Consider the following 14,969-nt stretch of genomic DNA (forward strand, 5'->3'; position numbering starts at 1 on the left):
TGAAGTGCAGGTTCATAGCTCCTTGAAAGTGGAGTCACAGGTAGATAGGATAGTGAAGAAGGCGTTTGGTATGCTTTTCTTTATTGGTCAGAGTATTGATTACAGGAATTGGGAGGTCATGTTGGGCTGTACAGACATTGGTTAGGCCACTTTTAGAATATTGTATGCAGTCCTGGTGTCCTTCCTTTCAGAAGGATGTTGTAAAACTTGAAAGGGTTCAGCAAAGATTTACAAGGATGTTGCCAGGTTTGGAGAGTTTGAGCTATAGGGAGAGGCTGAATAAGGTGGGGCTGTTTTTCCTGGAGTGTTGGAGGCTGATGGATAACTTTGTAGAGGTTTATAAAATCATGAGGGGCATGGATCGGGTAAATAGACAAGGTCTTTTCCCTCAGTTAGGGGAGTCCAGAACTAGAGGACATAGGTTTCAGATGAGAAGTGAATGATTTAAAACGGACTTAAGGGGCAACCTTTTCACGCAGAGGGTGGTGCATGTATGGAATGGGATGTCAGAGGAAGTGGTGGAGGTTGGTACAATTACATCATTTAAAAGGCACCTGGATGGGCATATGAAGAGGAAAGGTTTAGAGGGATATGGTCCAAGTGCTGGCAAATGGGACTAGATTAATTTTGGATATCTGGTCGACATGGCTGAGTTGGACTGAAGAGTCTCTTTCCATGCTGTACATCTCTATGACTCTATATTAGATTTTAAACCTGAGGATTGACCATGGCAACATGACGGTTGAAGGAAGAGCGCCTCATCTTCTGCCTGGGAACCCTCCAACCACAAGGGATGAACTCAGATTTCTCCAGTTTCCTCATTTCCCCTCCCCCCACCTTGTCTCAATCAAATCCCTCGAACTCAGCACCGCCTTCCTAACCTGCAATCTTCTTCCTGACCTCTCCGCCCCCACCCCACTCCGGTCTATCACCCTCACCTTGACCTCCCTCCACCTATCGCATTTCCAACGCCCCTCCCCCAAGTCCCTCCTCCCTACCTTTTATCTTAGCCTGCTGGACACACTTTCCTCATTCCTGAAGAAGGGCTTATGCCCGAAACATCGATTCTCCTGTTCTTTGGATGCTGCCTGACCTGCTGCGCTTTTCCAGCAACACATTTTCAACCTGAGGATACAGTTGATTAATTGTGGACTTGTCCAGCAGCAGTAACAGAATCTGTAAATAATTTGAGTTCAGAGTGAATGAGAATTCAGAGATGTTGAATAAATCAGACAGGGAGAGAGAATGAGTGAGCAAGCCAACGTTCTGGATTCTGTTGTTATGCATCCATGTTCTTCTCTCTGCTTTGTTATTCTAACATAGCAATTAAATTGGATCGTTTTGTATATTCCCGAGTCTGCCTTCATTGTTTTTTCAAGTTGAACAATCAATGTCTTATATATGCAATTTATCACACAGGTGTGAATTAAACAGGAGATTTGAATCAATTGAAGCTGACTGAGCTACTTGTTTTCAATATTGTAACTACCACAGAGGAAGTAGAATAAATCATGATTGCTTTTTCTTTTTTAAGCCTAAAACAGAGAGGTTTACTCCTTTTCATTTTTACTCCTGTGCCTTACTGAGGTAAATCTTCCCAAAACCCATTTCTTTTCAGTTTCAATCTTAGAAGTAAACTCATAGCAAAACCTCTTCAAATAAAACCAGAGGTAAGGCTTTTTAAACAAAGCATTCAAAACACTACCTTGTTCACAAATACTGGCATCCCAAGTAGAAAGGAAAGAAGGTACAATTATGAATTTCTCAAAAAGAAATAATGGTATTAATTCTCGTGATTTAAGAGTCTGGCGAGTCACTGTTCAACCTGTCAGTTGGCTGATCTTATAGCAGTTCTTTTCCTGTGGGAGCTGGTATATAGACAAATAGAAATTGGAAGTGCTGTATTATGCTCAGAGAAATGGTCAAATTTGGCAGGCAAAGTGATTATTTGTAGAGATGAGACTTTTGAGAGTGGAAGATGGAGAGGCAGGCTAAGTCACTATGCCAAAAGCAACTCTTGTTATCTAAGATAGTGATTAAAGTCAGAAGATATATCTTTACGCTTAAACTTTTCAACAAACCCAGGTTCCAGTCATGTGACAGGGGATTTCTGCAAAACTATTCAGAGAAATTAGATAATTTGATTGTCCTCATCCCATTTCTAGTGTAGGCTAAAGAGATACTGTAGGTCCATCTCAGTGATCAATAGAATGCATTTCATTCTTAGTATTAAGTTGCAATTCATTTATATCATGATCATCTTGGAAGTCAGGACACCTATAGGCAGCTTATAGTCACAATAGGTAGCAGGTCAAATCTCCATGAGTTAAAGGATGTGCTACTGGGCTGGTTTGCTTTGATTTAAAGAATGTTCTGGAACGTCCTGATCATTTCCAGTAAGTGACTATAGCTGCCATCTTCAGTCGGGCAGTGTTTACCATTTCTTGTTTAAAAGAAAATTGTAAAGGACAATGAGGAAGTGGGGAGGCTGCAGAAGGATCTAGACAGTTTGGAGAGTGGGCCAGGAAATGGCTGATGAAGTTCAATGTGAGCAAATGCGAGGTCTTGCACTTTGGAAAAAAGAATACAAGCATGGACTACTTTCTAAACGGTGAGAAAATTCATAAAGCCAAAGTACAAAGGGATCTGGGAGTGCTAGTCAAGGATTCTCTAAAGGTAAACATGCAGGTTGAATCCGTGATTAAGAAAGCGAATGCAATGTTGTCATTTATCTCAAGAGGGTTGGAATGTAAAAGCAGTGATGTGCTACTGAGACTTTATAAAGCTCTGGTTAGGCCCCATTTGGAGTACTGTGTCCAGTTTTGGGCCCCACACTTCAGGAGGGACATACTGGCACTGGAGCGTGTCCAGCGGAGATTCACATGGATGATCCCTGGAATGGTATGTCTAACATGCGAGGAACAGCTGAGGATCCTGGGATTGTACTCATTGGAGTTTAGAAGACTAAGGGGAGATCTAATAGAAACTTACAAGATAATACATGGCTTGGAAAGGGTGGATGCTAAGAAATTGTTTCCATTAGGCGAGGAGACTAGGACCCGTGGGCACAGCCTTAGAATTAGAGGGGGTCAATTCAGAACAGAAATGCGGAGACATTTCTTCAGCCAGAGAGTGGTGGGCCTGCGGAATTCATTGCCGCGGAGTGCAGTGGCGGCCGGGACGTTAAATGTCTTCAAGGTAGAGATTGATAAATTCTTGATGTCACAAGGAATTAAGGGCTACGGGGAGAATGCGGGTAAGTGGAGTTGAAATGCCCATCGGTCATGATTAAATGGCGGAGTGGACTCGATGGGCCGAATGACCTTACTTCCACTCCTATGTCTTATGGTCTTATGAAGAAAACATAGTTTTTTACACACATGCGCCTACCCTGACTGATCGGCCATTACAGAGTCATGAAATGACATCCTAATTTCAGTGCTGTTGCTTTCATATGTTCATGATTATTGCAGCTTTTTATGTCAGTATTTGTCCTTTTAGAAAATCATTTCAATTTATGAAGAGCTTGGGCACAGATGATGGGAAGTTGAATGTTAGTTGTCTGTATTTACAATTGTTTTGCCGGTATCTAAAGTTACATGACATCATAATATTTAAATTTTATTTAGTGCTTCCTGATGTATTTTGAAACCTCTAAAAGTCACACAGTCAGTTGCTTGAGTTCTGCTCACTTAGAGAAACAAACAAGGCATCTACCCAAGAAAGGCCCAACAAACAGCATTGATACATATGTCCAGTTGACAGACTTATTGTGTAAGAAAAGATGGATCAGTAGTAATAGTAAAATGTTCTGCAGAAGAACCCCCATCCCAGAGTTAAATTTAGTAAATTACTGAATATTCACCTCCTTACATCTCAACAGTTTGATCCTCATCAGTTTCCTTCACAAAAAAGATTGTGGGCTGCTTAATTATAAACAGTGTAAGTTAAGATGAATAAATCAAATAATGACCTTTCACCTCGTGACCTCAATTTAAATGTGGCTCTTGTTATTGAGATGAGAATTTCCTTTGTGTGCTGGCTGCAGTTTTCTTACAGTAAATGCCTTTGAGACAGTCTTACTGGGCCCACAGCAAAATGCCACTTTTAACTTAATGATAAATGACACTGATTAGGCGACCACAAAGATGTTGATTATAAGACTTCAGTGAAGTAAAAGAAGTCCATCCTGCTTCATTATGGGGTGCTTTCTGAGTTAAGTTTTTGATTGTAGACCAGAACAAACATTATAGATTGTCGGACACAGTACACACAGTCTTTGTGAGATGACAGCAAACTAGTGGAAACAAGGAGCAGTGTAAACTCATTCCACTTGTTGCAGGGACATCACTCATCCATGTTTGTACTCCATTGAGAAGGATGTTGAAGTCAATCTTCATTTTTCCTTGAATAAAAAAATGAAATACTAACCACATAAATGCTCACAACCATTGACTTAATTTACCAGATATAATTCATTTGTAAATTTGTTGTCTATAATTATATATTTCTTGAGCAAAGAAGAAGTTCCTCTGTGCTTCAACACAGATCCTTCCTTTCTCACAGATTGGATTATATATATCTAGGATTACAAAATATATCTGAAATAATGGGGCAGGTCTTCTAATCAGCAGTGATGCTGCACTTTCAGCGGACACGTGCAGCCATCCCTGGAAAAGACATAGGCCATCAGCCAACTGAGTCTTCACTGTCATTGAGTGAGATCATGGCTGGTCTGATAATCCTCAAGACCATTTTCCTGTCTTTTCCTGTTAATCCTTGATTCCCTTACTGAATAAAAATCTGTCTATCTCAGCCTTGAACATAGTTATCCACACAGTCCTCTGTGGTATAGAATTCCATAGATTCATGACACGCTGAGAGGAGCAATTCCTTATCATCTGCCTTATTGTGACATTATGTCTTCTAGCCCGAGACTGTACAGCAGGAAACATCTTTCCACATCTACCATGTCACATCCCCTGAAAATCTTTTGTGCTTCAAAAGGTCACCTTTGATTCTTCTGAACTCTAATGAGTACAGGCTCAAGCTACTCAATTTCTTCTCATAAAACAGTCCCTCTATACTTGGGATTAACCTAGTGAACCTTCTCTGATTGCCTTTAATGCTAGTAAGTCTTTCCTTACATAAGGGGAGCAAAATTATCAAAAGTATTTCAGCTGTGGTCTAATTTTCACAAAATGTCTCTTTTTCATCCTCCATTTCCTTTGAAATAAAGGCTAACAATCCAATTGTACTCCTTATTACCTGCTGAACTTACATTCTAGCTGTGATTCGTGTAGGACTATCCCAAATCTCTCTGAGTTGTAGCTTTCTGCAGTCTTTCTCTATTTAAATAAATTCAACTCCTCTTCTTCGTGCTAAATTCAGAACCATACATTTTCCCATATTATTTTTGATCTATCAAGTTTTTACCCACTTGCGTAACCTGTTTATAACCCTCAGCAGACTCTTTGTGTCATGTTCAGTTCTTGCCTTCCTGCTTATTTTTGCATCACCTGCAAACTTGGCTATGGTACATTTATTTTCCTCGATTATGCCATTAATATATATTATAAATAATTGTGCCTCAGTGTCAATCCCTATGGCACTCCGCTGGTTACAGATTGCCATCCTTAAAATTTCCATCAAATGCCAACTCTCTGACTTCCATTAGTTAGTCAGTCCTCTATCCGTTCTAATATATCACATCCAACTCTTATCTTAAGTAGCCTAAACCGTGGTATCTTATCAAATGCCTTCTAAAATCCAAATGTATTATATCCACTGCTTTCCCTATATCTATCCTGCTTATTACCTCTCCAAAGGATTCCCCTTTGTGAAGCCAATCTTGCTTTGCTTCATCATACAGGTAATGTTTCTATAGCACGATGGTTGTGTTCTTGTGCAGTCCTGCATTATAGAAAAATCATGCTTTAGAACCAGCACTTAAAATGTTGTCAGTGTAATCACGTTACAGTCAACATATATTTTAAAAGGTTGTACTTTAGAAACAGTGTCTCCAATTTGTCAATCGTATTACAGCGAATTCACTTTACAGAAACGCGCATTAAAGCAGAACAACCTGTATTATTTCTTGATGCTATGTTATTTCATCCTTTAAATTAGACTGGAACATTTTCTGAAATAACAGATGTTAGGTTAAATGGCTTATAGTTACCTGTTTTTGTTTAATTCCCTTTTTAATTAAGTGTTGCATTGACAATTTTCAATCCTCTGGGAGTTTTCCAGAATCTAAGGTTCTTCGAAGATCACTACAGTGCATGAACTGTTGCTATAGTTACTTCTTTTACTTCGTCATCGCATCAGGTCCTTTATTGGTCATTACTCTCACAAGTTTCCCTGGCACCTTTTCTCTATTACTAGTTATTGTATTTATTTCCTCACCTCCATTTGTGACTTGATTGTTTGTATTTTTGGAAGGCTATAGTGTGTTTTGTGGCATTTAGAGTTGCATTTTGTCCTTTTTATGAAGAAAGGTTGAGACAGAGGTGCCATGCAGATTGCTCAAAGCCAATGAAGTAAACAGCTTGTGAGGCCTTGGGATTTTTTTAAAATTTGGAAATTGAAGCAGCCTGAACATGTAGGGTCTAACTCCCACAGAACCAGGATTCTTAAGCTTTAGCTTTCAGCAGTTGCTGGGATCTTGAGGCTGGACGTGGAAGTTTTTATTCCTCTCTCTGTTGCAGCTAAAAGCTGGAATTGCATGCGAGACGATCTATTTTACTGAATTTGCCATTGCCAAGAGTATGTTTATGCGATGCTATCATATTGGAACTGTTAATTAGTAGTAGTTCATGTATATATTATTTTGTTAAGCATTCCAATAGAATTACAGTTAAGCCAAATCTTTTATTTTTATTTTGTCTGTATTTTAACTGTAGCGTAATAATGAGGTGTGCTTTGCTTAACGTTGAGTAGTTTGATCAATCAAATTGCATCTGGAAGGTAACACCTTACAATTGTCTTTAAAATAAGAAGTTGGAGTCTGGGCTGTCTTCTTAATATATTTTGAGGGGGGTTTGGTCAGGTCCGTAACACTTGTAAGGTGAAGACTAATGATAACAATTTGTTCAACTTCTCTGCCATTTATTCCATACCCTCCCAGTTTTTTCAACATCAGCTGCCATATTTAGCCAATTTTTGAAAGGTTTCAAGTGTTCCAGTGTGGTTAGTGAATGAATAAATGATGAGTTGGGAGTGAGTCAAGGATGGATAGGTAGATAGGCTGTGTGGTGGATGTCTGGCTTAGTGGAGGTAGGGTGGATTAGGGTATGTCATCTGATTGGGGGTGGGGCCCCTCATGATTTTATAAACCTCGATAAGGTGACCCCTCTGCCTCCGATTCTCCAGGGAAAACAGCCCCAGCCTATTCAACCTCTCCCTGTAGCTCAAATCCTCCAACCCTGGCAACTCATTGTAAATCTTTTCTGACCCCTTTCAAGTTTCACAACATCCTTCTGCTAGGAAGGAGACCAGAATTGCATGCAATATTCCAACGGTGGCCTAACCAATGCCCTGTACAGCTGCAACATGACCTCCCAACTCCTGTACTCAATACTCTGACCAATAAAGGAGGGCACACCAAACTCCTTCTTCACTATCCTGTCTACCTGCGACTCCACTTTCAATGAGCTATGAACCTGCACTCCAAGGTCTCTTTGTTCAGCAACATCCCCTCGGACCTTTGTTTTGCAAAATGTGCTTAAAGTAGCAGTGAAGTCGCAGATAATGCCCAAGCAGATTTGTTGTTCCATGTGTCTTCTTAACTTTCTTTTATTGCAGTGTTTTGTTCTCTCTTTGATCATTAAAGTGGAATGAGTTGCAAGATTAATATTAGAAGGGTTTGCTGGCATTCACAGAGCAAGTGAATTGCCCCTGTTTGTTGGATTTATATACACCATGCAGTTTTTGTCTTCCAGAGCAAAAAATGCAGGGTTTCATTGAGCACTTGCGTTTTCACAGTATATTTGAAATTAGGACCTCATTGTGGAATTGTGGGCCTGATTCTGCTCTCTGCAGTTTAGTATTCTGAGAGTGGCCCTTGAACAACTTTTACTGTGATCTTAAACAAAACATTTGAGCATAGATCTAAATAAATGTCTCTCTGATTACAGGATGATTTGAAACGCCGTTCTGTATCAATAGATGATACACCTAGAGGTAGTTGGGCATGTAGTATTTTTGATCTGAAAAATTCACTTCCTGATGCTGTCCTTCCAAATCTACTTGATCGCTCTCCAATTGAAGAAATAGATCAGCAGAATGAAGAACAGAGGAAGGCAAATCGACACAAAGAGCTATTTGCACTTTATCCTGCACCGGATGAGGTTGGAAAATTACTCATGTGTTTGACAGTGCTGTGTGCTATCTAGTTTTAATTTTTTTCTTGTCATTTTCATATAACATTGTTTAGCAATAATAGTGCAAAATAATATTGTTTAACTGGTCACCTCACTAAGAATCTGTGGGATTGCAGATGTAGGAAGTGTTAGACTGATATAGAAAGGGGAACTTTCTGAGAATAGATGATGTTTTCCTCTGTACCTTTCCTGTGCTATGCCTGTCCTGGGAGGGCTTGTTGCTGACAGACCATTCCTTACATTGGGAAGTGTTCTGATATCCAGTATTATCATTCCATTCGATGATAAGCAAAACAATGATTCACAAACTAAATAATTATTATATTTTGTGGATGTTACAACATAACTTGTACTGTGAATAAACTAACAATAACCGACTGAGTCATACACCGTGATATGAGCAGTTTTAATTCCACTTTCAAAATGTTTAAGCCTTTTTGGTATAAATTAACTTTTTGGGAATAGTACAATGATAAGTTCCTCTTTTTATTTAATATAATTTTAACTTCTGCTCCTCAGACTATCATGGGCACACCCCAACCAAACTGAGCTTGTGGTTAGTTGCATTTAGACGTCAAACAGGTGCTTTGGTTGCTGCTTCCCAGTTGCTGGCTTGAGATCAGCCATGTGTGGAAATTGATTTGGGAGTGACTCTGCCTCATTTCCTTCAGCACTATCAATACTTACTCTACTGGTCCTTTGCTTTGTTATTTTTCAATTCCTCACTCTCATATAAGCAATAGAACAGGAGTTATGCACTTATTGAGCGACGTGTATTTTTCTGGAAGTTCCTTTTAAATAATATTTATGGTCGCCACTGGCAAAATGCAGTTTTCTCCCTGCTCTTTGAAGAAGCCACATTTGGAGGATGGGGCGTACAAAATAAAATGGGTGACGAGCTCGCTGCCTTCTCTTGTCTCCTGACCCATCCCGCATATTCCAGAGTGGGAATTATGGTGTTGGGCAGCCGATTTACCTTCAGGTCTGTTGAAGTCATTACCTTGACAATTGACTGCCAATTAGTAGTGTTCTAGTGTATCCACTGCATGTTTTTGATCTGCGGGGTCATAGCACCTTTCATTGCAGGCAGGAAAAGGCTGAATACTTTGTCGAAGGTGCCCTGTGCCTACTTCCAAGATAGTACAATCCCTTGGCCTCTTTCTGAACCACCACACTTCCTGTCACTGGGGGAGGGGCAAGTCCAATGCTGATGCAACTCAGAACATAAGAAATAGGGAAAGAAGTAGGCCATTCAGCCTTCAAGCCTTTCCTGCCTTCTGCTTTCATAGTTGATCTGCCAAGGGCCTCAACTGCTCACTTGTAGCAATTTCACACAGCCTTCAACTCCTTCATATTTTAATAATCTACTTCTTCAAATACTTTCAGTGTTCTAGTCCCTACAACTCTCTGGGGTAGAGAATTCCAGACATTCAGCGCCCTTTCGGAGAAGAAATTCCTTCACCTCTCAGTTTTAAATGAATGTCCCCTTATTCTGTAACCATGTCTCCTAGTTTGAGATGTCTCCCACTTGTAGAAACATCATCTCAGCCTCTACCCTGCCAGATACCCAAAGAATCTTGCATGTTTCTATAAAAGCACCTCTCATGCTCCAAACTTACTGATAAGGCTAACCTGGTCAGCTGTTCTTGACAAGTCAACCCTTTCCTCCCAGGAATCAGTCTGTTGAAATTCTTTTGAACAGCCTCCATTGCCAGTTTGGCCTTTCTAAAATACAAGAACTAAAACTGTACACAGTACTCTTGGTATACCCCCACTGTATGGTTGCAACAAGACTTCCCTATTATTTAGTTCCAACCTCCCAATGAAAGTAAAGAATCCATTTACCTTAATTACTTGCTGCACTCATAAGCTCACTGTTTTGTGTCTCATGCATAAGACCACCCAGATCCCTCAGTGCTTCACTTAAATGGAGCCACTCTCCACTTAAGTAATAGTCAGCCTTTTGATTCTTCTTACCAAAGTGCATGACTTCTTAATTTCCTGCATGAAAAAATTTCCTCCAAATTTCTGCCACTTATGCAACTTATCTGTAACCTCTTGCAAATTCCTATGCCCTTGCTACAAGATGCCTTCCCACCTATTTTTGTATTGTCAGCAATTTTTGATACATTATAATTGCCCCCCTCCTCCAAGTCATTCATGCAGATAGTAAATAATTGAGGCCCTTGGACTGGGGAATTGATCACAGGGAACATATTTTGCATCAGTCTTCATGTGGAGAATGCTATAAATATCCCAAATGTCAGATAAGCAAGATACAAATGAGAGGGGTATTCTTGTATCTCAAGAGGCAAAATATTTGACAAATTAATGGAATTAAAGGCAATTAAGTTGCCAGGACCTGACCACTTGCTTCCAAAGGTTCTAAAGGAACTGGCTGCGGAGATAGTAGAGGCATTGGTAAAAATATTCCAGAAATCATTGTATTTGAGGAGGGTCCCAGTAGATTGGAAAACTGATAATGTGATACTCAATGAAATAGAATCATTTGACAAGAGTTCTTTGAGGATATAATAATTAGACTGAATAAAGGGGAATTGGTAAATATAGTGTATTTGGATTTCCAGAAGAAGTAACAAAGAAGATTGATGAGGGCAGAGCAGTAGATGTGATCTATGTGGACTTAAGTAAGGCGTTCGACAATGTTCCCCATGGGAGACTGATTAGCAAGGTTAGATCTCAGAGAATACAGGGAGAACTAGCCATTTGGATACAGAACTGGCGCAAAGGTAGAAGACAGAGGGTGTGGTGGTAGAGGGTTGTTTTTCAGACTTAAGGCCTGTGACCAGTGGAGTGCCACAAGGATCGGTGCTGGGTTCTCTACGTTTTGTCATTTACATAAATGATTTGGATGTGAACATAAGAGGTGCAGTTAATAAGTTTGCAGATGACACCAAAATTGGAGGTGTAGTGGACAGCGAAGAGGGTTACCTCAGATTACAACAGGATCTGGACCAGATGGGCCAATGGGCTGAGAAGTAGCAGATGGAGTTTAATTCAAATAAATGCGAGGTGCTGCATTTTGGGAAAGCAAATCTTAGCAGGACTTATACACCTAATGGTAAGGTCCTAGGGAGTGTTGCTGAACAAAGAGACCTTGGAGTGCAGGTTCATAACTCCTTGAAAGTGGAGTCGCAGGTAGATAGGATAATGAAGAAGGCGTTTGGTGGACCGAAGGGTCTGTTTCCATGCTATCCATCTCTATGACTCTAAGACACACAATAAGATGCCCCAGAAAAGGATATTGCACAAGATAACAGTCCATGGTATTGTGAATAATGTATGAGTGTGAATTGAGGAATGCTTAACACAGAAGACAAAGAATCAGGATTAATGAACCTTATCCTTCTGGTATACCATTCAGTACATCTTTCCAACCAGAAGAAGACACACTAATCCCGATTCTTTGACTTCTGTGTTAAGCATTCCTCAATTCACACTCATATATTATTCCCAATACCATGGACTCTTATCTTGTGCAATATCCTTTTCTGTGGCATCTTACTGTGTGCCTTCTGGAAATCCAAATACACTATATTTACCAATTCTCCTTTATTCAGTCTGATTATTATATCCTCAAAGAACTCTTGTCAAATGTGATTTCTCCTTCACAAAACCATGTTGATTCTATTTCATTGAGTTACGTTCTTCTAAATATTCTGCTATTTCTTCCTTAATAACAGACTTTAGCATTTTCCTAATGACAGACATTAGATTTACTGGTCAAGAGTTTCCTGCTTTCTGTTCCCTCCTTGCGCAGGAGCATCACATTATCAGTTTTCCAATCTACTGGGACCCTCCTCAAATCCAATGAGTTCTGGAATATTTTTACCAATGCCTCTACTATCTCTGCAGCCAGTTCCTTTATAACCTTTGGAAGCAAGTGGTCAGGTCCTGGCAACTTAACTGCCTTTAATTCCATTAATTTGTCAAATATTTTGTCTCTTGAGATACCAGACTATGTCTCTCATTAGTATCTTGCTTACCTGACATCTTGGGATATTTATAGTGTTCTCCACATGAAGACTGATGCAAAATATGTTTTCTGTGATCAATTCCTCAGTACATCTTCATGGGTACCACACTCCCTGTAGCAACTCGCTTTCATATTATATAATCATAGAAGTTCTTGCTGTTTGTTTTCATATTTCTTGCCAATTTACTTTTACAATCAATTGTCTTCCTGTTTAGTGATCTTCTGCTGATTCCTAAAAGAAATCCTAAACCTCTGGCCTATCATTAGTTTTACCATTTTGTATGCCTTAATTTTTGGTTTCATACTCTCCTTGAACCCTTTTTTGACTATGGATCGTTCATCCTTCTCATCAAGCTCTTTTTGAGCAAATACATTTTTGCGGAGTATTCTGAAAAATCTGCTTAAATGTCTACCATTGCTTACCGACTGACTTTCCCCTTAGCCTATTTTTCTCACCCACTTTAGAGAAGTCATTCTTCATAAGGCCACCCACTGCATGCTAACGCTGTTGGGTGGTCAGATTTATTGTCAGTGAAGGGCTGAGCAACTTTTAGCTTGAACGTCTGGTAATCTATCGCTCTGTAAAATCCAACCCAAAGTTCACGGATACCCACAGCTCTCTCTCCAAGTCAGAAACATTTAGACAGTTGCTCTAATAGCACCTTATGTTTCTTGGTCATATAAAGAATGTGTCCAGCAAACTTTTGAGACCAAACTGACTATCTGTCAAGAAGTAAAATCAATTCAATTCTTCTGCTGTATCCCCATGACCTTTACATTTATTTTTCTCAAGTGCCCATGCAGCTTCTCTTTTTAAATCAATTATTACCTCTGCTTCTATAACCTTCATAGACTGTGAGCTCCAGTTCTGGGTTTGGGTGAAACTATGTTCGAATGATGTCCCATCTGAACTGTCCTTGGATATTTTTCCATGTTAATATATTTGTCGTTGTTCTGCAAACCTCACAAATCTGTCCTTATGCATTTTGCAGTGGGTAGCTATCAATACCTGATTTCTATAGCTATTTCAGAAATGGCAAGGCTAATTGTTGCAACTTCATCTGCTATCCCAGTTGGAAATAAGCAAAGTCAGGACAAAGAGCTGAAGCTAGAACTATCTATCCCGACATAGCTCAATTCCACACAATGGAAGGTCTCTAAAATTGTCAAATGAAAACTGTGACTGTGTGACATACTTGTCAGATATTTCATGATCTATTTTTTCAGGTGGCTTTATTGGTTGATAGGCCTTATATTAAAGATGATCTAACTTTTGTATTTCAAAATGATTACAGGATGATACAATAGAAAGGCACAGTATTCCTGAAGTTCCTAGAGAGCACTTCGGTCAAAGACTGCTTGTAAAATGTTTATCGCTGAAGTATGTGTACTTTATTTCATGAAGAGACGTGAATTATTAAATTATACATCATTTATAAAACAATACCTTGTGATCTAAAAACAAAATAATTCTTCTCTTTATAGATTTGAAATTGAAATTGAGCCAATTTTTGCAAGTTTGGCTTTATATGATGTTAGAGAGAAAAAAAAGGTTGGTATTCTTTATGTTTTTTGCCAATCTCATTCCTATGTTTTCCCCCTGTCCTGAAGATAGTGTGAAGCCTATTTAAGTGATTCCACTAATAATGACAATATCTTCTATAGTACCTCAAAGGTACTGAAATGACTTTTATAATTATGTGTTTAACAAAGAATGTATGAATAATATAAAATATATGATTTTATATAAGTATATATATGACTAATATATACTGCAGAATCTAGAGAAAATTAAATAAAAACAAAAAGTACTGGAGTCATTGGACTCAAAACATTAGCTCTGTTTCTATCACCACAGATGGTACCACAATTGTGGAATTTCTCCAGCACTTTTATTTATGTGATTAACAGGTAGTAGTGAGTCTACACATACATTTACATTTTTCACTGGATAGGAATTGAGAGTGGAGAGTGTAATAATTTTGGTCCACCAATCCCAGGGACATTGAGAATTCAGCTACTACTTGGCTGAGATCAATTGTTTAAAAGCACAATTGTGGGATCTTCCAGTTCTGGCTCAATCATGCATGAACAAAACAGAATAGAAGTAAATCTTAAATGAGATATTTTGAATAACATAACTTTGAGCTGAGCTCTCATTTAAACCACTTATCATATGGTTCTGTCTTGGTAAAATTTGTATTTGTCACCCAGCAAATTGAACTGTGTATTGTAACTGTGATTTGCAGTCACCAGTCTAATGGTAATCAAACTTTTTGTAAAATGCTGACTGAAAATATTACACCATTTTAATATTATGCAGCTGATTTTTGCAACTAATGTCTGGATTTGAACTATTTTTGAATTGTTGCTGCTGATATAAAAAAGCAGGTTCTAGTTTCCAAAGACAAATTCACATTACCTATGGGTAGAAACATAAATTGTACAGCATAAGGCAAATATGCATTAGAGTTACAAGATATTTCTGTGCTTATAACGCTGGTTTGATATAAGGGATTATGTAGTGTTTGTGTGTTGCATTCCTAATCTTTTGATAAACAGAAAAATACCACATTAATGGACCATAG

General features: G+C 38.9%; 1 protein-coding gene across 13 annotated transcripts in view; it reads left to right on the top strand.

Annotated features, from left to right (window-relative positions):
* The window catches only part of dock7 (dedicator of cytokinesis 7), a 170,611-nt gene that overhangs the window by 21,419 nt on the left and 134,223 nt on the right, over positions 1 to 14,969 (top strand). For all 13 annotated transcript variants that reach the window (XM_043699469.1, XM_043699470.1, XM_043699459.1 and 10 more), the window contains exons 6-8: positions 8,139 to 8,351; positions 13,677 to 13,762; positions 13,867 to 13,933. In XM_043699469.1, the coding sequence (XP_043555404.1) occupies positions 8,139 to 8,351; positions 13,677 to 13,762; positions 13,867 to 13,933 (366 nt within the window). The remainder of the gene's footprint in view (positions 1 to 8,138; positions 8,352 to 13,676; positions 13,763 to 13,866; positions 13,934 to 14,969) is intronic.

This window comes from Chiloscyllium plagiosum, chromosome 11, assembly GCF_004010195.1.
Source record: "Chiloscyllium plagiosum isolate BGI_BamShark_2017 chromosome 11, ASM401019v2, whole genome shotgun sequence".
Taxonomy (NCBI): Eukaryota; Metazoa; Chordata; class Chondrichthyes; order Orectolobiformes; family Hemiscylliidae; genus Chiloscyllium; species Chiloscyllium plagiosum.